The 20725-nt window shown below is 39.3% G+C and overlaps 1 protein-coding gene across 1 annotated transcript in view; it reads right to left on the bottom strand.

Moving 5' to 3' along the window:
- Positions 1-606: 606 nt before the first annotated feature.
- Positions 607-20725, bottom strand: part of KCNK5 (potassium two pore domain channel subfamily K member 5) — a 35682-nt gene continuing 15563 nt past the window's right edge. Inside the window, exons 2-5 of the mRNA XM_026034040.1 lie at positions 7052-7163; positions 5473-5639; positions 4132-4300; positions 607-3371 (exon numbers count right to left, since the gene is read on the bottom strand). Of these exons, the coding sequence (XP_025889825.1) occupies positions 2551-3371; positions 4132-4300; positions 5473-5639; positions 7052-7163 (1269 nt within the window). The 3' untranslated portion in view covers positions 607-2550. The remainder of the gene's footprint in view (positions 3372-4131; positions 4301-5472; positions 5640-7051; positions 7164-20725) is intronic.

The following is a 20725-nucleotide window of genomic DNA, read 5'->3' as shown; positions in this document are numbered from 1 at the left end:
ATTTATTTATTTATTTATTTATGATTAGGAGATGAAGATCATGCTCTGGCTATGCTTTTCCACCTGGAAGCCTTTTCTGTCCTCACTGCCCCATAGCTTACTATCTCCTGATAAAACTTTGATCTTTGCCTCAATAATGGAAGACAAGTTGAAGGACAACAAAAGATGTATGGAGTGCTTTTTTATTTTCTCATAAGTTAATATGCATTTTTTTTTAAAGGTGAAGGTTAGACTTGCTACACAAGCATCCTTTTTTAACATATATGCTGTCTTATAATGACTTGTGGCTGCAAGGTACAGCTGTCAGCCACAACCCTTCATACACAACAAAATAGTTGACGGACTTGGAGTACTTTTAAAATAATGGGGTGGGGGAGGAGGGAACATCTACTAGAGCTAAATCAGAACYTTCTCAGTGAGGCCTTTCCCTCTTTCCTGTCAGCTGGAACTCAAAACAATCCAGCCAACCACGCTCCAAATGGTAGAAATATAACACAACTGGACTTCAAATTGGAATCTCCCTTCATCAATATTGCCATCAAATATGAATTAGCTGCTGAATCCAATGATGTCGATCCCACATTTCTGCCCAGGTAGGTCCTGGCCTTGTGTTAACTCTCTATTTGAAAATCTCATAAATGTGTAAGCTTCTAAAAAGAAATTAATAAAATCATTCCCCTGTTTCACAGTAGRTGTCTTCAAAACTTCTTGTCAACGGGATATCCAGCTAGAGAGATGGATTCCCATGTGTCCTCTTCCTCATGAGGAAGGAGAGGYCAGCAATTCAAGCAGCAGTCACTATTTGCAGTTATTAGAAACTTAGTAAATCAAGATTAGCATTGCATGATTCCATAAACCTTTCTTACAAAGCTAATGAGTCAGCCAGCACGACAATGAAAGTGAGACAACTTTAAGTGCTCACTGAACTTTGGAAACTTTAGGACATACTGGAATGACTTAAGTACTGTAAAACTAAACAAAACAACAGAGCTTGCCATAATAAGTTCAAAGGTCTTGGCAATTTTCTGTTCCAAGAATGTTTGATACAACTGAAATCAGTACTTTCTGCCAGCATGTGATCAAGAGCCTGATTTGAAGGAGTTGCCTGGATTAATCCATAGATATGGAAAAAAGGAAGAAAAAATAAAAACCATGGTATACTTTTTTTTATAGGCAAAAATTTGGCCTTAAACGTTATTAAAGGATATACTTCTCTATATCAATGAGAAGCCCACCTCCAAGTCAACTCATAATACTTTCTAAAGCTCAGAGCTGAAGTCCGCTTTAACAAAGTGCCTTACAGTCTTAAGTCACATAATAACATGTCACTTTTACACAAAATCTGACATTACCCGGCCTTCTTGAAAGTGGTTTAGAATAACCATTGTACATATACAGATCAGGCTTTTTAAAAAAAAAAAAAAAGTAGAACCAACTGTTTCAGAAACTATCTCATTCAAGTCTAGTCTGAAGTACCAAGGCAAGGAGGAACAGCAAACAACAATACTGACAAACACACTGCCTAGAGCAGCAGTGCTAAAGGTCCCTTCTGACAGGCATCAGGGCATCTGGAGASTGTCTGCTCCTCCAAAGCTGATTTTTTCTCAGAAGAACAGCGTCACTAAAACTTCACCTGTACATAGATACTGTATAAGGTTCATTCAAGTATTTCCTCTAGGAAATGGACAGTGGAAGGACACTTTCAACATTAAAAAAAAACAAAGTTGCAACCTGCTTGTGCTTGTATATGCTTTGATCAATAGTTCTTCCAGTCAATTTATCTTTAACGGTTCTGGGGCTGATGTGCAGATTAGCTGCCCAACAGGTGAGCTTCATCTCAAATGAGTTTTCTTCATTAGAGSGCTCCTTCTCAATCCGTTCCCTTGGAATTTTAATTCACAAAATTATTCACACAAATAATATTCACTGTCTTTTGACCAGCACTAATGTATTCTAAGCAGGTATTTTAAAAGCTTCTTCAGTCTGTCAATGCACATCAGCTTAGATTGTGTGCCCTGGTATTCCATCTCAAGTTTCTCATTAAGAACAATTAGTTGTTGTACCATTTCTTTTGTGGTAGCAACTAACAACAGGCACCTAAAAAACCTCATGCTCCTCTTTTTTCCCCATCTGTGATCAAAGCAGAGTTCAAATCCAAGTTTTCAAAGGTGAAGAGCTACTGGAGTAACTGGACACATTTGATGCCCAAAACAGTCTGTCCACAACAGTACAGTTTCACTCCCAAACTAATTTCTCCATGAAATGCACAAATGCAGAGCAGGTCCAGTGTAATAACTAGTCTTTTCTTTTCTAATTTGTTCAGGAACTATAAAATCCCAAGAAGGGGAAGGACTCCAAATCCAACTGTTATTTTAAAAGCTTTCTTTAAAAAAAAAAAAAAAAAAAAAAAAGACACTGGAGTTTAATAGTTTGGGTCTCGCTTTTGTTTTCAGAGAGAGAGAAGAAAATGCAAGACGTGCTCTTCTCCTTGCTCCATTAAGTTGTTCAGTATGCACTGACCAGTTTCCGAAAACCATTGTCAAACGTGCTTCACGTTGCAGCCTTCACATTGCTTACTGTATTATATTCATTCATCAGTTGTTCATAAGGCACAGAAAGTTCCAGCTCATTGTTGGTGAAGGTAGATTCATCAGAGGATGGGAATTTTACTAGTTTTTTTGCAGTTTCAGGTTCCTCTACAAGATTATCATCCATGGATGATTTTGAAGTTTCCTCATCATCTGTGAGATCCTCCTCTTCATCATCATCTTCATTTACAAATGTTATGTTGGCATTCTCAAAGATTAAGGGTCGATAGTCTCTCGAGTCCCACACTTCCCCTTCTTCTTCACTGATCCTGTCTAGTTGATTTACAAACATTGTTCCTTCTAAAGGGCCATCTCCAACACGTTTATCATGCAGGTGTCTCAGCACATGACTATTCTGAATGTCTATGGAAGTCTCATCATACTCAAATGACTTGGTCTTTGTGTAAATCACCTGAGCATCTTTACTGGCATTCTGCATATTTTGCTTGACATTTTCCACTTTAATCATTTTGTCATTATTTGTCTTCAGGGCCTTCTTCCCGATCTGCTTAATAAGATCATTATAGGTCTCTTCCTTCTTTGAAAGGAAGCTGAAAATGTTCACATCCTTTGAGGTACCCATTTGAAGAGGTTTTTTAGACCGAGGATGGTTGTCAAATGACTCTTTTCTTTTTTTCCGACGTTTCTTGATTGCTTTGTGGACTTCCACAAACATACTGACCTTCCAGTTGACAAAAAGTGAAAGCCAAGCCAGGCCCAGATATATCCATAACTCCACAAAGTATCTGTAAAGGGCATGGTAGTTTGCATCTGGATTTACACCTATAAAGAAGTCAAAACAAGAACATTATTAGAAGATGACTCACAACTAAAAAGGCTTCAAAGTAAAGTAGTCCCTCCCACACTTACAGAGCCTTATTGTTTGGAAGCTGATCTAAAAAGCGGTAAGTGGAGATCTACAACCTCCCGACGGAGGAAGTTGATCCTTCCACTTCTGTTGAGTCTTCCACTTCTTGCCTGTATATGTTCTAAGCACTGGACTACAACATAAAACCGCAGCATGTTTGTCCTCCCCTTGTAATTTCTAAAGTGAATTTTGTTTTCTTCAAAAAATACACGCAGTATCCCTGCTCCTAGTTTTCCTTGAGAGAGCGTTCAAAGTGATAGATCCTGCAAGTGGAATTATCTCCAAAGGCCTAATCAAGGCAGTATTCTAGAGAAAAGCAGTGTTTAGAGGGGAGGACCAYGATGTTCAGCATTTACTGTCAATTAGTTCTGGCTGTCCAGAACACATTCCTCCATCTGATGCTCCCTGCTCTGCACACAGGATCCCATTCCAAGGTGCTTAACTATTATGGTGGATAGGAAAACTCTTAGCCTCAAATAGGGATCTGAGGCATATGAGAGTGTTATGAACCCCAGAACTTTGCTCTATGGCTCAAGGGCTGAAGTATCTAAACTAATGTAGGGAAGCTGGATCCAATTCATAACAGCAGTATTCAGCTTCTCTCAAATCTTTGTTAAAAATACAATTGCCAGGCTGTCCACATAGTGTAATAATATGAAAAATACAACTACTGACCAGCAACAAAATCTCCAAATCCTATGGTGGTGATAGTGATGAATGAGAAATAGAGACCTTCAATGTAATTCCAGCCTTCAGTTACCATGAAGACAAATGGAGGAATAACCAGATGTACCAAGACACCCCAAACAATGAAAATAGCTGTGCACGTGATTTGTGCTTTCCTCTGTAAAGAAAGAAGAAGAAAAAAAACAGAGATAGTAACTGTGCTTTTTAGACCAGAATGCTATGTCTGTATACACACCTACTTATAAAATATCAAGAACTCTTCTCTTTCACCCATTCTAAAAGTTTAAATATAAGGAAATAACCTGAAAACAARTAATAGTTTTTGAGTAAATAGTTATAAGAGTAGTCTGTTCTACATAAAGGAAAAACCTTTACTTCAATGYTTACTTCAGCCAGTGACTTTTAGTTACAGCAATTTCTTTCCCTGATTTTCACTTTATTCATTTGAGCATGAAGGATCAGGAGCTGGGCTAGGGTGTTTCTCTCTTATTTGTCCTCCCTCCTCTATGCCCCTTGCCTAACCTCTGCACAGTTTGCACGTACACGTGTATTTCACCATCATTTTCTGTACTTTCTCAGGTGTTGAACCAATAAGATTTTCATTGCATTAACATTTAGGCCAGCTCTGTTGCTGAAATTAGAGCCCAAACCAGCCCCACCCTCTTCCAGGCATCCTGCCCCTGCATTGCCTCCTGACTGTGCACTGAGCTAGAACTGAAACAAATGCACATGGCAAGGAGGAGGGAAAGAAAAAGAAAGACAGAAAAAGGGAGAATGGAGAGGGAAGGGGGGAGGGAAAGAAAGAGAGAGAGAGAGAGAGAGAGAGAGAGAGAGAGACAGAGACAGAGACAGAGACAGAGACAGAGAGAAAGGAGGAAAATCACACAGAACAAAATATCATTTCTACTCTGGTTCACTACACTGCAGGAAATGCTCATGCTGTCATAAAAGTGCTTGGGAACAAAGCAGCACAGCTCAATTCAGTACCAGAGATGCTTGAAGGGAATGTTTGTGAAATTACAAACTCACCTACATTCAACCTACAGTTTCTACTATAAGGAAAACATTTATCTCCYTGTATGTTACCATATTTAAATTTAACATCATTCAAAGCTTTCTTCGGGCCCTCAGTTTGATAAGATTTCTAGCAGAATGTACATTCTACAGGATCTAGTCCTATGGTCAGTTATATCTATGCAACATCATTTGGAAAATTAACACTCGTGCGTGTTTGCTTACTACCACGATTAGCAGGTGAGTGAAGAAGTCTAAGCTTAATTCATGCATTGAAAATACACAGCAGGGGGAAAAACAAGCAGAGAACCTTACCAGGCTTACTCCTCTTTTCGTCAGAAACTGGCCCAGCCTCTTGGCACGTCCTCCAAAGAACTTCCCCAGAGCACTGATCCATGTCAAACAGAGAGGAACTCCAAAGAGCCCGTAAAATATGCAGAAGAGACGCCCAGAGGGTGTCTTTGGAGAAACATTTCCGTAACCTAAAAGAGGTAAATAGGTACATGGTCTGTTCTTGTTACAGAGAATTCAAGGTAATTCTACCTATACATAAAACAACACTGCGTAGGCTTYTTAAGTATCAGATGCTCCTTACTTTACCATCCATAACAGCTTTAGTCTCCTCCAGCTGCTAATCTTCTGAATCTGGATACCTTCCAACCCTACTCCAGCAGATGTGTATTCTATTAATGTAGACTGAGAGGAAGGCTACATTTTGAATGTTTCCYGGACTATGTGCATCTTTTTCTTGATTAGATGAGATAAATAGAAGATAAAATTTATCTCAAGGCCTCTGACATGATTTCCCTCCCTCCAGCAGCAATGTGAAAAGCCTGAGTATTAATGTGAATCAGCTTAGACAGTAATAGTTCAATATTGTCTCCCAAATTAGCTTCCAAGTTCCATTWTGCACATTTACATTATGATCTGGTGTCTAAACAGGGAGAGTTGATGGGTGAAGTGAATGATGAGTTGTGACACAATAAGGTATTTTTGAACGAATTTAGCTTTTTGCTGGCTACAGAATCTAATAATGCATTGCAAACTCTGGCTCTAAAATCAGTCTACTTTATAACTCCCTACCACAGTTTTCTTATTTAGGTCAGTTCCTAATTTCTTCAACTTTTTGTGATAAATTACATTATAAGATGGATATTATGAGTTTAAAATATGAAAAACATGATGSTGTATACAGTTTAATAGTAAGTTTTCCATTTCTGCATACTTCAAACTTTCTCTAGTTAGTTTGCATTCTTGTTTCTTATATAATAGGCATAATAAGAATGTAATGAAATCTTATTGCAAAGATTTTTACTAAAAAAGCAGAATGTAGATGATTTTGAGCTCTTTAATACTTCAAATGAAGAAGTCTTTGAGTGCAGAGTATATTAAAAGTACAAATTAACAGTGAGATTTATAAGGGAACACCTGATCTTTTTGCTTTCTTAAGAATGGAAGAATAAAAGTCTACTGTTCTGAAAGCCAATTCAGTAGCTTAATAGGGTGCATGTGAGTAGCAGGACAGCCACACAACAACTTCATATAATCGTGCTGGCTTCAACTTAATGAACTATTTTATAATAGTTTGTTCTTAGATTTTATGATCTATAAATTGAAGTGCACAATTGATTGGAATGACCCCAGGCATCCCAAATACAAGCACCTTCAACCAGTCACTCATCAGAAAGGGCAGCATTTCTCCCATGTACAACCACTGACGGAGTGCCAAAGAACTGGTTTTCTCCATGAACTCATCTGTAAAAGACAAATATTCTACCTAGCTCCAGTGATATCTGCTTTATTGAGAAGATATCTTGACACAGAAATAATACAGTACAAACCCATCCAGGKCATATGTAAAATTGCAGGTAGGAAAGCTGATATTGTTACTTACCGATTGTAGTGATCACAGTAGCAGCAAAGATCACAGCATTAGGCCAATTCCAGTTGTTGAAAGTGTTGTTCCCAGTGATGGCAACCCCTTGTCCAGCAGCGTTTGACACAACCTGTAAGGAAACAGTTTAAGGAAACAGTTTACAATCATTCTTGGAAAACAGTGGCAGCCTGAAAGAGAAATGCATACATCCCTCTCAGGTTTTCCCCATTTTATTCACACTTGCAAAACAACGACACAACTTTTTTTCTTTCCTTTTTTTTTTTTTCTGTTGTTGCTGTTTTTTGTTGCTTGTTTTTTGTTTTGGGAAGGCTGGCCTTGCATGTTCACTGACAATAATTTTATGAAGTAATAAAAATTTGCCTCAGACAGTAAGTAGCAGCACAGGTGCTCTGACATTTATGCAAACAGGGCTCTTTAATTAGATAAGCTCTTACTTGATTTACCAGTTTTATCCAAATGGATCTTTTCCAGAGACTCAACATTCTCTTCCAGGCCCAGCTGGCATTTAATCTCCAGTATAGCTCCTAAATTTGGTGCAATAAGCATCTTCAGAATTACCACCCATTTCAAAAAAAGTTACAAGCCTCAGCTTGACTTGAGTATGACAGGACATCACAGAATGCTTGAAAACTCCACTGCTAATGCACCTGCTGTCCCTGGCAAAGCCAGACTATGTACCAGCCAGCATAAAACCACACTTTTAAGCAAAGAAAAATAAATTACACTTTTCAAAGCTAACTAAGCTATTTGCATGTAATACAACTCTGATCATTGACCTTTATCAGGCCCCTTTCTCATCCTCTCTCTTTGAATCTAGTAAGCTATTATGAATGCAAAACTTTTGTTTACAGTGTTGAGGTGGGGGGTAGGAGAAATGTAATTAATAGTGCTTTAATAGTGTTTCCACAGATTCAGCAACTCATTCTGTGATATCTGTTCAGTTCTTCAGGAACTGAAAAAGTATTAAACATCTTCACCTTTTGTAGATATGGCCTTGGACTCAAACTGCTCTGGCCTTAAAAAACTGGACTGTAGAAACCCAAACCCAATGCTTATTTTTGCCAAAACTCAAAAGTTTCAATCAAAATCATGCATCTTATGACTGTGACATGGATTTCTAGCTCCCTAACATGAAAGAGAAAGGCAGTTTATAGTACTCTCTTTGGAAATCCTTAATTATTCAAATCTTTGTTCAGCTACTTCACGCTGCAGTTGACGCCTGCTCAAGCTGTATTTGCATTTTCCCCCTCAAAGTAAACTGCTGTGGTCTAAATCAAACTCTAATTCTACATTCATATACAGAGAAGGACAAAAGATGGTTCATCCCATTACCCCACCTCCTATGCCTCTTCCTCAGAGAAGGCTGAGCACAAACAGCTAGGTGAGTTGAATGCTTAAAATTACAGATAATACACTTTTTACCTCTTAACACAACAGGTAAGGTTTAGCAACTGGTAAGGTTTTACAACTGGTAAGATTTAATACAGGAACCCACAACTGACTCTTCCTTCCCTCATCCCCTCCCTCCTTTCTTCTACCCTACTTGATTAAGATCTGATTTTGGACCCAACACAGACTCAACATAAAGTTCAATCACCGTTAAAAAGGTACACATGTTAACACAGGTTTTAATTATTCTTGAGACTTATTACGTATCACCACAATCCCACTGTAATAAATTGTCCTCAAAGTGAGTGTATTGTGCATATACAAGACGCAAACAATTTAATTAAAAATGCACTTTCAGTGCAGAAGCTTTTACAGAAGATAAAAGTAGAGGCACAGAGAGTGAATGAAGGTACAAAACTAGATCTTTCTCCTGGGAAACTTGGTGTGTGTGCAAAGTGGCATGCAGTGTCTTTCCATAGCCTAGAGGCTCTGGATAGAGTAAGATGTTGAAAATGCTTTCACTGAGGCAGACATTTGTCATAAGAAAGCAGTGTTGAAATCAGAAGGAGCCCTAAAATGCGCAGGCAGAGAGTAGGCAGGTAAACATACACACTGGCATTCCCTTCCCAAAAAAGAAGCCTGGTTAATACTTAAGACAGCTCTACCAGTCAAAATAACTTCATTCTTTTCTGCTGTGATCTGCAAATGAATTTCCCAAAGTGTCAACATGCAAAGCACCTGATGGATACGACCTGTGATGTGACAAGATATTGACTTATCCCACTACCTAGCAAAACGTCACAAAATGTTATCTCGAATGCCTTCTCTCCAGTTATTTTCCATGCTTTAACATCACTTAGRTTTCCTTCTTTTCCTCACTGAGCAGGGAGCTCCTGGGAGAGGCGATGAAGTATCTGTTTCCAYTGTGGCTGGGCCATTATCTCATTGCCCGACTCCACCTTCGGGGTGAGCTCACGAGCTCCCTTTCCAGCCGCACTTGCTTTAAGACCTGCCAGTGGTTGAGGTCTGGAGGTGTGAAGGGGGCCCTGACTCAAGGGGCAGGGAAGCAACAGGGATGAGCAACAGCTGCCCTTCACACTCACTCCGTTAACATTTCGGGAGAGGGATGGCCTGCTCCTCCAGAGCTGCATACACACATGAACTTCAAAATCCCTGCTACTCTCCAGCCAAAGCTGCGGCCCCCTTTTCTTGTCCCCCTTAGCACACAGTTATTTGCTATTGTGCATAACTACTGACAAGCTACAGCTGAACCTCAGAGTTACTTTATGCCTCTATGAGGCCTGAATGTGCATTGCTGCGCCCAACATATACATCCCAGCTGATGGAACAAAGTCGGGTCACAAAACAAGTTTAGTTAGCTTTGGTGCAGTGGGAAATATATAGCTGCTTTCCAAGTGGAGTAACTGTTGACCATACTGAAATAATTAAATCTTTTGGCTTCAACAAACAAATGGACACTATATACAACTGAACAGCAATGCCTTTTTTTTTCCCCCTCTTGGTAAATCTGTTAGTCAATGTTCAAAGATGCCTTTATTTTCATACTCGGATACAGAATCTCCTGTTTGTCTGCGTCTGGTTTCTCAAGCTTCATAAAAAGCCTTTGGCTGGGATTATTGGAGGTGAGAAGGGAGAGGGAGAAGAGGTAAGATTTTGTATCCGCTCTTAGCGTTCTGAGAGAAGCTGTTTTTGAAAGCATCTTTTAATGTATGCCCAAATTAACAAGTTCAAAGTAGTTAACTTGGAGACTACACTTTGCTTTAAATCCTGCCTTATGACTGTCTGTACTGATAAAGTGGAAAGTTTATTTTAAGTCAAATGACTTCACAGCAATGAAACCTCTCCTCCCTGCTCTGCCCCATCAACTCTGCACTTTGGCAAGTAAAATAAGGAAAGAAAAACTCTAGATGCTGGAGTTACTGCTGGAAGTAAATAGATACTGCAATTGCAGAGGGAAATGCAAGGCACACATAAAATTAATACATGTTTTGATGACATTAGCAGAAATAGAAGCATTGAGGTGAAGAGGCTGTTCGGACATAATGAAACAAACCACTTGTTCCACTTGCAGGTGCTTCCCCACACACAAACCAGCTGCAGCTCTGCTCTGGGACAGCAGCCCTGTTCTTGTGTTTCAGTAGCATTCTCCTTAGCTCTCTGATCATCAGGTTCATGATTTACCAGAGCTCAGAAGAACTGGTTATTAAAGGTCCATTACATTGTCTTGGGCAAAGGAGAATTTATTGTAGACAGGATTTGAGATGCTTTTGGGAACAGGACGCTTGCATCCTTTATACAAATAAAGATATGACTGAAGAATTCTCCGAAAAAAAMCCCTAAACTAAATTAAACAAATAAACAAAAAAAAAGAAAGGGAAAAGAAGGGGAGGAGCCTTGAGCCACATTGGTATTATGTCTCAGAACAACAACAAGGTCCTTCTWATCTGAGAAGCTACATGCTAGAATACTTCTTCAAATTCTTAGGAGTTACAAAACTTATCGGTCTGTCACGGTTTGCTCAGGTGGATCGAGAGCTTGCAACAGTCTGCAGACTCACCTCAGCCCTTCTTGTCTTCGGATTAGCAGGAGGAATGGTTAAATCTGACAAATACCAGTACAGGATAAATGAAGGGAACAAGCAAACAGGATCCTGTCTCCATGACAAGGAATGAGAATTATTATAACTATATATAATATGCTGATTTTACTTTGCATTTTTCACTTTCAGAAGATAAAGAAAAAATGTACAGGATAACCACCTTACGTCTCTGCAATCATTCACAAGTAGAAGCCATACCTTTATTTTCTTCTTTTTAGGAAATATGTCTAGAAAACAGCTTCTATTCTGGAAAAAAGTATCTAGTGAAGAGGTGCACCTTTGTTACAGAGCYGGTTTTAAAACTTCATTGCAAAATATTAATTGCAAGCAAACTCACATTATGAAAAGAGAATTTGAAATCTCTTTTAAGCGGTGCACTTAGAAAGGATGTTCACACATGTACCAAAAGAGGGTGTGAAAGGAGGCCCTGTATACACTATTGCCTTGTTTAGACACCTGTGCTGATTTTTGAACTAATTCGTCATTCCCCAAACCCAGCTATGTTTCATAATGGCTGTAATCAAGTTGTTACAGCTGTAAATAGCAGAGAACTATCTGCAGATAAGAAGTTTGAATGCATTTGACTTATTTGCCTTGATAAGGCAGAAGAATATGATGGACCATAGGACTACCTTTGTTCCAGCCAAAGCAGACTTCCCCAAGTCACGGCAGTAATCACTGTGTTCTTTAGCACATGAGAGATTGCGTAGCAGTGCAGGAATACACATTCAGCTAATATCATCAGTCTGGGAGCTAAGGGCTGCAAGAAAGCCGTGATCCAGGTTTTGTATATCGAGTAGGAATAATTTCATATTTGGAAAGAAATCTGAGGCACTTTAGTAAGGACTGGCTGTGTCTGATAACAATAGGCATTAGGAAGAAGCAGCTCTTCCAAGGTATTGATGGCCAAGTGAACTAAAGGCACAGAACAATAAACAAGTTATGTAACCAGAGCAACAGCTCCTTCCCCACAGACACCCTATTACCTACAAAAAGAACAACCAGATACCACCCAATTTTAGGTCTCCGTCTGAAGAAGGTAAAGCCTCCCATCTGTTATTCAAAGCAATCCCTGGAGATTTGGCATGTGAGTCTAATTGTAGTTTTAAAGTTCTACCACTGGTATGAACAATTATCTTTTGCAAACGCATTCTCTTTGATTAGAAAGGAAAGCTTTTAAGCTTGAAATCAGACYCACTGGCTTTAGTTCTACACTTTTCACAATATTAACATGTATCCACTATGTAAAGCGCAGCTGCAACGTGCTAAGGCATCCAAAAGCAGAGTGTCTTGGTTAAAGCAGTAACTGCTGCAGCCTTCCAGTGCTCCAGAGCTTTGCTGCCACTTCTGACTCCCAGGGCACGTGAAACAGCTTTACTTCTTTTTTAAATCTTACATCTACACTGCAAAACAACATGTGGAGGAGCTTTTAAAATTACAAATCTGCCCATACTTTAGAGACATTCCCATAACGCATAAATCTTCATTTAATCCATCACACTTCATAGGTGGAAACCAATGCAGTACTGCTTTAAGTAAGCAATTGCATCTTGGAACTGCATTCTAATCCTCCTTAAATGAGCTGTATGTTTTCCTCCTTTTTTTTTTTTTTTTTTTTGAATTTTCTGATATAAGCGAAGGACCTAAACATTTTTACAAAATCCTCAAATTCCCTTTCAAAACAGTCCATTGCTATTCCACCTTCTATTTCATACATACCAAGAATCTGTCTTTTTTTGTGCTGATAGATGACATTTCCAAACCCAAACCACTCAAGAAAGATTTTTTCTTCTCCCAATAGCCTACTTACGCTTTTCTCCATTGCTTGCGTTACTGAAGGTTTTATCCAACTGAGATCATTTTTCACATTGACATCCAAATCTTTTATGTAATTTGAAGAAACTAGAAAACTGTGGAGTAATTATCTAATCATAAGAACGTACAATACTGACAATTTAGCCTTTCATAATAAAGCTGTCCAGGGTCATAGGTTTTGCATTCGTAAATATCAGATGGAACTTTACACTGCTGTTCATTTTTCACCAGTTTTTACTTTAACTGAATCCAGCAGCAGGAGACAACAGGTTCTCAGGCAATCAGCACTGCAGTCTTGTTTTTGATTTCACCAGAAGGCATTTTAGCAGAGGACAGGCCAAGTCAACAGATATAGAAAGAGCTCTAGAGACAGAGATACAGCTACATGTGCTCATACACAGATGTCACAGCTCCTCCCAGGTACAGAGATGCCTCTACCTGTGGCTCCCAGAAGGAGTCATCTATATAACAAAGATGGAGATGTTTTCATTCTCAAAAATGCAGGTGACTCATTCTTGGCAGGCACAAAGAAGAGCGCAACATATGTTGAGATCACCTCCAGTCACCTGGAGACAAATAGGTCAAGTGGTGCTAGAACTTGCATGGACATTTTTCCACGGTTTACAAGATCAAAAAAGGCAGTCCAAAGGTAGTTTATGTAGCCTTTGGACTACCTAAACTACTTCAAAGAAAATGCAACTGCCTATCTTCTATTTGTCCTGATGTTTTTTGCAGTTGCTTGGCTACAACATTACTGTTAAAGTAGCAATTGAATCTTTACAATAATCCAATTTTAAATGCAATTAGAACAGATCCAACTGTTAATGTTTATCTTGGCAATGAGAAAAAAAAATATTATGTTAAGGCTTCCAGGCACGACCTGCATTACCAAGTTCTGCTGATCTAGGTAACACCGACTCAGGATCACATGGACGTGAGGAGGAAAGACGCCCTCTCAGTCAGTATCCCTTCTCAAGCAAGAGAGATGCTGGTGTGGTCACAGCTGGACTGACAACAGAAGTTCCTCAGAAGTTATCATGCAGGGAAGTAAAATAATCTCCAGAGCCAGAAATTTCCTGCCCTGTTGGCATATGGCACTTGGACATCTGCTGGCGTATTGCTAGAAGCAGAAACTGTTCCACAAATATACCCTGAATTTGGACATCCCTTATAGCTAGATCAAAAGTGCTAGTTTCATGGACGAAGCTAGGAACATATTAGTCCTGGCTGGCAGCTGATATTAATTGTCTGCAGTAGAAGTTTGTGGCTCTAATGTTTAAGCAAAGATATTTTTATAGTAAAATCCCATAACCTATTGTTTTGAGTTGTAGTAGTTAGAAAATAAAGTTTAAAGCCAACTGGATTTTTTTGCCTTTTGTAACCTGACTGCATAGAGGATATTGCACATCACAAAAACTATTTTCCTCACCAGAGTATCTTGGCAGCTTGGGATTTGAATAAGGAGGAGGAAAGAGAAGCCAGTTAAGCATCTACCGATCTTGCGAATGAGTAAAATTCAGAGAGACTTTTTTCCCCCAATAATTTTTCCTGTCTGGAAAAACTTGTGTCTGGAAACACAAGTATATGTGTTTACGTATATGTTATGGTTCACGAAAAAATTATGTTTGAGGTCTCTAACAATTTCATATTAGCCTGTATATGTTTGGGACTAAAACAGTTCCCTTCTCTCCCCAACATTCAGTTCCAAAAGCAGCTGCACTGCKGCTAAGGAGATCTTCCAATGCCATGATGTTTACTCTGGTAGCCAAAGACTCAAAGCGACAGAAATGCAGAAATACAAGTCAGCACGCACAAGGTTAAATTACGAGATTCATAAGTAGCTGAATGACAGCTATCCTAAAGTCATCTTTAGCAGTGCTGCTGAATGCGTGTCTGTGTACGTGTATGGGGAGAGCAAAGCTTCCCATTGCTTCTGGGATTGAGAAAAATCCTTCAAGGAAACCGAAACATGTGGCCTAGAATACAAACAGCAGCACCCGCTTTGGATGTGCATATTTTTGCCAACCTTATGGCATTTGACAAATTCTCTAAGCCATCTGCTGAGACCAAGGGTGCTCAGGAAACTAGAGCAGTAACTATGTCCCCCCAAGCCCAAACAGCTCTAACTCCTCAGAGGAGCACAGACTTGTGGTGCCTGCCCCTACTTCTTTCCCTGTCTCCAGTGCAACGACAACCTTATCCCGATTGCTCACTTGGCCTCCTAGCCCCGGCTGACCGAAACACRCTGGCACATGACCAGGAGCAGCAAGCAAGGCCAAGCGAACAAGCCTTTCAGGCTGCCTCAGGCACTTGACTGTCTCTGCGGGACTCTGCAATCAACAGGACTTTGGAGGGYTGACCTTTCATTTCCCTCCCTCTCTCTCAGCATTATCTGGGTCTGGAATACAAATTTGATGTTCGTCAGGACAAGAACCATGCCAGATGTAAAAAAGAAGTCTATTAGCTGAGTCCTGAATTTCCTACTTTGCTTTTGCAGGGAATGGTTTGCGACCTTTTTTGTAGAAAGAAAAATAAGACAAGTGAACCACATTGTCTCAGTGTAACGGGCAACACCCTCGTGTCTTCTAACCTGTGAAAGTTTTACTGTCCTTTACTGACCTATGTAGAGAGTGGAGTTAGAAGGTGGTTGGGGCAAGAGATGCAGGATATGAGTCAGCAGCACCTGCGTTTGAAAAGGATGGGGATGAATCAAACAAAAAAAAATCCACATTTATTAAAGAAGACAACACAGGACTGCACAAGTCTGATTCCTGATCATCTAAATTCAGTTACCATTTGTATATATTAAGTCAAGTGTTGAGCAAGGTAATTCGTCCCAGCTGCCTATGAGGAGTTTCTCCTAGAACTTGTGCAGGCCATTTATATCAGGAGGATCCCAGGCACAAATTGCTTATGYTTCTAGTAGCACAATGGAATTAAGGAGAGTAGCTACCTACCACAAGGCCGAAGCAGAAATTCAGTCTCAAGAAAACTGGAAGTAACCATCGAGGGGATAATGGTAACTTTCTCTTTTAAAAGAATAATAAAAGCACCTTATATTCAGTGCTGACAGAAGCAAATGGTAAACCTAACCAGAAGCACACACTCACACTGCTTGAAAAGCTAAAGAAATCAATACTGTTACACTGGATTCATCCCTTCTTGCTCATCCCCTCTTGTTTTGGCTAGAGCCAAAACAAATATAAAATGAAACTCCAAAGAGCAACTGTTAGTCCCATGGTTTACATTCCTACACAGAGCATCTACAAATACCAGGGGACATAGTTTTTTCTCTTGCTGTCATACACTGCATTTAAAAAAGTTTGATTAAGTGTTACTGCAAACAAAAACATATTTTGCATTTTTTTAATCAGTAGTTTTATCTAAAATACAGTTCCTACCAAAGAATAAAATTTTGAAAGTTCCATCTTACATGAAAAAAAATCCTGGAAACATAAAGGTTTATATACTTTGAGAGGCATTTCTTTCCAGCAACAGCAAGATATAATCTTGAAAGAGATATTTTCACATTCTTATCAACATATCAGATAGAGTGTTATCTTCTTTGGTTTCCAAGATTTTCAGAGGAAGGAGAACTTCTTTAAAACAAGCCAACGCAGTAGTGCATTCTTTTTAAACAAGGTAGGCTAAAAGTTAAACTTGCTCAAAGGGATGGTAAATTATCCACCAAAAYGCTAGTGTACAAAACAGAAAGGTCAAATGCACCTTTATAGGTCAAAAACACTGCAGATTTTATCCAAATAGAAGATAAAACAAGATTGATCTTAATCTCCAGTTATTTTAGGCAATCTTAATGACTCTCCATTCATTCCAACGATTTCTGTTTCATGTTATTCAATAGTGCTGCTCAGCRCACAGCTGTATTGCAGATCCATGTCATTCTGCAGCTCTTGTTGCTTCTCCTTCCTTACACTTAACTTTGGTCCACCAGCAACTTGGATTTCTATCTAAGAATGCCTTCTTCTTATTCTAACAGAGCCCCCACTGAATGCCACTTCACAAAGAGCTGTCGCTATGTGTAAGCTGAATATTTAAAGAATGCATGTAAAAAAAAGCCTTGTTTTCATTTTGCATATTTTTGTTATAACAGGACAGCAAAGCAGATAGTATTTGTGCCTGTTAATTTGGCATGCTCCAGAGAATGAAACTGAGCTAGAAGAGAGACTAGAAAACCTCTAAATCTAAACCCTACATGCATACCTCCATGCTGGAAAATCTTCATTTTTTAGTGTTGTTCTAAGGAAGTTTCATCTGAGGTTTATTAGGTACATGGGACTGAAGAAGATAAATATTGCAAAACAAACTGGACCTGCTGAACAATGAGCTCTTCTAGAAATTTCTAAGAAAGACAGGTTCATCAGATAAGCCAAATTATACCTATTTGCTTGTGAAGCTGTATCAGGTTTGGTGTTCTGTTTAAAATTCACACCATCTGACCCCAGAATAACCCTTATCCCTTATGTACAAAGGGGATTTAAACATGAGCATCCTTCCTATATGTTAGTGCACTCCTGCACACAGTCTCCAGGATTTGCAAGAGTGCTGGGAGAGAAGTTTTCAAAAGCACTGATGTTTGAATGCAATGCTAACCATAAAGAAAGCATTAAAGATAAGGTTGTATGAGCTCCCTATGTTATTAGCCTAARGGGCCTAAAATCCATCCTGGTCTTGCAAAAGAGGTCTTCTTTCTAATTATTCTGGTAAGTAAAATACCTCCTTCCAAGCACTGATGACAGATTTGATTTTTACCTCTGGCATCGTTGTTTTAGTACACACCAGATCATGCATGTTAAGCAATGCAATAAATTCTTAGGGGGATTGAGTCTCAAAGGAACAGATAAAGACTTAAAAAAAAGGCTTTTTTTTGACTCTCTCCTGTTCTGTTTTGTTGCTGTTTTGTTGTTGTTTTGTTGTTSTTACACCTTTTTGTAAAAGGAATATGGTAGTAGGGGGGTGGAAATACCTAAAAAGCCAAAGTTTGTAACAGGGACCAAGCATCAAACTTGCTTAATCTTTAGCTGCTGACAATCCAGATTAGTCATTTGTTTAACCTGCAAAGGGTATTCTTGCTGAAGATATTACTATAGGCCCAGCATMGTAAACTACTGTTCTTCCACTCTATGGCCCATCTAATTGGCAGGAAGAAGCAGCATTACAACCCTGTRTGTTTGTAACAAATAGGAACCCTTATTATTTCATTCTTTCAACTGTTCCTTTGTGTCATTGTTCTTAGCTTACAATTTAACCACATTAAGTGATCCTTAAAAAGCGATCTGTTAATCAACTCATATCGGGCAGAACAAATCATGCTTTTTAAGCATAACCTCAACTTAATAACCAGAAATATCACAAATCATTCAAAGACAAAAGAGGTCTTCTCCAAATACAGTCATGCAGGATTACAAGATGAATGCTTTGCCTTTTTTTTTTAGCTTGTTTTCTGAAGGCTATGCAATAAATCAAGAATTCAGAGGTGTAAAGAACCGTCTCCACAAAGGCTTGAACCTGAAAGACTCATAAAAATTAATTGTGGCTATTTATGCGTCCAGAGTCCTCAGGACACAGTACAGTGGAAAGTGATTTGTGAGCCTACAGCCAATTTAATTCTATATTATTACTTGGGAATAGAGAAGGTAAATAACCATGCAAGCTATTCTATGCCTTGAAAGACTACCGAAATTAAACTCAGAGCCTGAGCAGGATGAGCTTGTGGGATATGTGACAAGAGAGGATTAAGATCATTGGCATTTTTATAGTGCCAGTATTAGGTGTATTGAATATTCTCCTCAGGTAAAGCCATATACTCACATGCTGCCCTTTTTAATAGTTCATATAGATGTGTAATTGATGATCACCTAAATAAGGTCTGCACTAGATATAGCATGTCCTATGGGATGTTTCCTTCTGGAGGAACAGAGTCTCAGTATTGCTAGAATGTATTCCAAGACAATCTGCTCAACAAGCTTTATTCTCTGGTCAGACACCTTCTTTCACTYGTACCCCTGTAACTAAAGCTGTACCCCAACCTCTTTGTTCTGGCTATGTTGAACATAAGCTTGCAGAACTTATTGATATTTCTGATTTTTGTCTGGAAAGTTACAGTAGAATAATCTACCTAATTGAAAGAGACAGCCTGCCTGAGGACATGATACTTCCCCAGATGAAAGTGTACTCTTCGTTTGAATTTTTGTCCCTTGGCATGAAGAATGAGCATGAAAAATACTGAAAGTATTAAAGGAAATGGAAAATATCCAGGGAAATAATCACCATGGACATGACAAGAGAATTCTTTCTTGTGAGACAAACAAGTGGGTGGGGAGTGGATGCATCTCACTCCATTACTTAACCGTGCTAGTACTCTTTTCCCACTTTGCAACATCTGAAAACTAAAAAAGTAGTAAACCCAGGAAAAGATATTGATTTTACAACAGATACATATACAATATGATCACTTGCATTAAAAAAAAAAAAAACACACACACACACATGGTGAACCCATCTGATTTGGTTGAATTGTATCTTCCCACCAGAGACTGCAGGCTGGCAAAATACAGATTAAAATTAATTTACTTTATGCAATTTCCTTTTCCAGTCTATGCTATGAACTGTCTCTCTTTTGTCCTGCCTGAAGTGAGCGAAAGAACTTATCCTGAAATCAAACTTTATTGCCCTTGAAAGCAATAGAAGTTTTGTCATCAATTTTATTTGAAGAAGATAAAATTCTTAAACAAGTAGCACATGGGTTGTGATAAAGCCCAGCAATCCTGAAAGCAAAAAACTACTGACGGAACAGTCASCTGACACACTGACTTCATCTTTCCAGGTTGTCTACCTGCATCATTAGCAAGGATGGCATTGGACTTTTCATTCATATTACTCTTGCATTTTGGCATCCTATCACAGAATCATAGAATGCTGAAGGTTGGAAGGGACCTCAGAGGTCATCTAGTCCAACCCCCTGCTCACGCAGGGTCACCTAGAGCACGTGGCACAGGGCTGCATCCAAGCGGGTTTTAAAGATCTCCAAAGAAGGAGACTCCATAACCTCTCTGGGCAGCCTGTTCCAGTGCTTTGTCACCATCACTGTCAAGAAATGTTTCCTTAAGTTCCTGGGGAACTTTTGGTGCCTCAGCTTGTGGCCGTTTCCTCTAGTCCTGTCGCTGGCCACCACTGAAAAGAGGCCGGCCCCTCCTCCTCACTGCCTCCCTTGAGGTATTTATACACGCTGATCAGGTCCCCCCTCAGCCTCCTCTTCTCCAGGCTGAACAGGCCCAGCTCYCTCAGCCTTTGCTCATAGGGCAGATGTTCCAGGCCCCTGATCATCCTSGTAGCCCTGCGCTGGACTCTCTCCAGCAGCTCCACATCCCTCTTGTACTGGGGAGCCCAGAACTGGACASAGTCTCCAGATGTGGCCTCACCAGGGCTGTGTATAAGGGGACCATCACCTCCCTCGACCTATAAATCAGGTGACATTGTAGACTTTGACATAGACCCAGTTTATATAAAGTGGCTTATATAACCCACTTCTGCAAACAATTCTTACTCAATTGATTTGATAGTCATGAATAGCTGTAAGCCTGTGAATAGTATTATTCAAAATGGAATATTTTCAAAGCCAGTTTTGAGATGGTCTAGTCACTCAGGACAACTTGCTCTGTCTCTCCTTTCCTGCAACAGGTAAAGGGCTATCATAAGCAGCAGCAGTAAATAGAAAGGGAATACATTTTTCCTTAAATTTCATTAGTCCAGTTATATGTTTTAGGCATSTCAACAAACTGAAACACATACAAAAAAAGATGCTTGAAATCCCTTTCCTTAAGTATTAT

This window comes from Nothoprocta perdicaria, unplaced genomic scaffold (genome assembly GCF_003342845.1).
Source record: "Nothoprocta perdicaria isolate Ctin4 unplaced genomic scaffold, notPer1 scaffold_139, whole genome shotgun sequence".
Taxonomy (NCBI): Eukaryota; Metazoa; Chordata; class Aves; order Tinamiformes; family Tinamidae; genus Nothoprocta; species Nothoprocta perdicaria.
The sequence above is the reverse complement of the archived record's forward strand: the minus strand, read 5'-3'. Positions and strand labels throughout refer to the sequence as shown.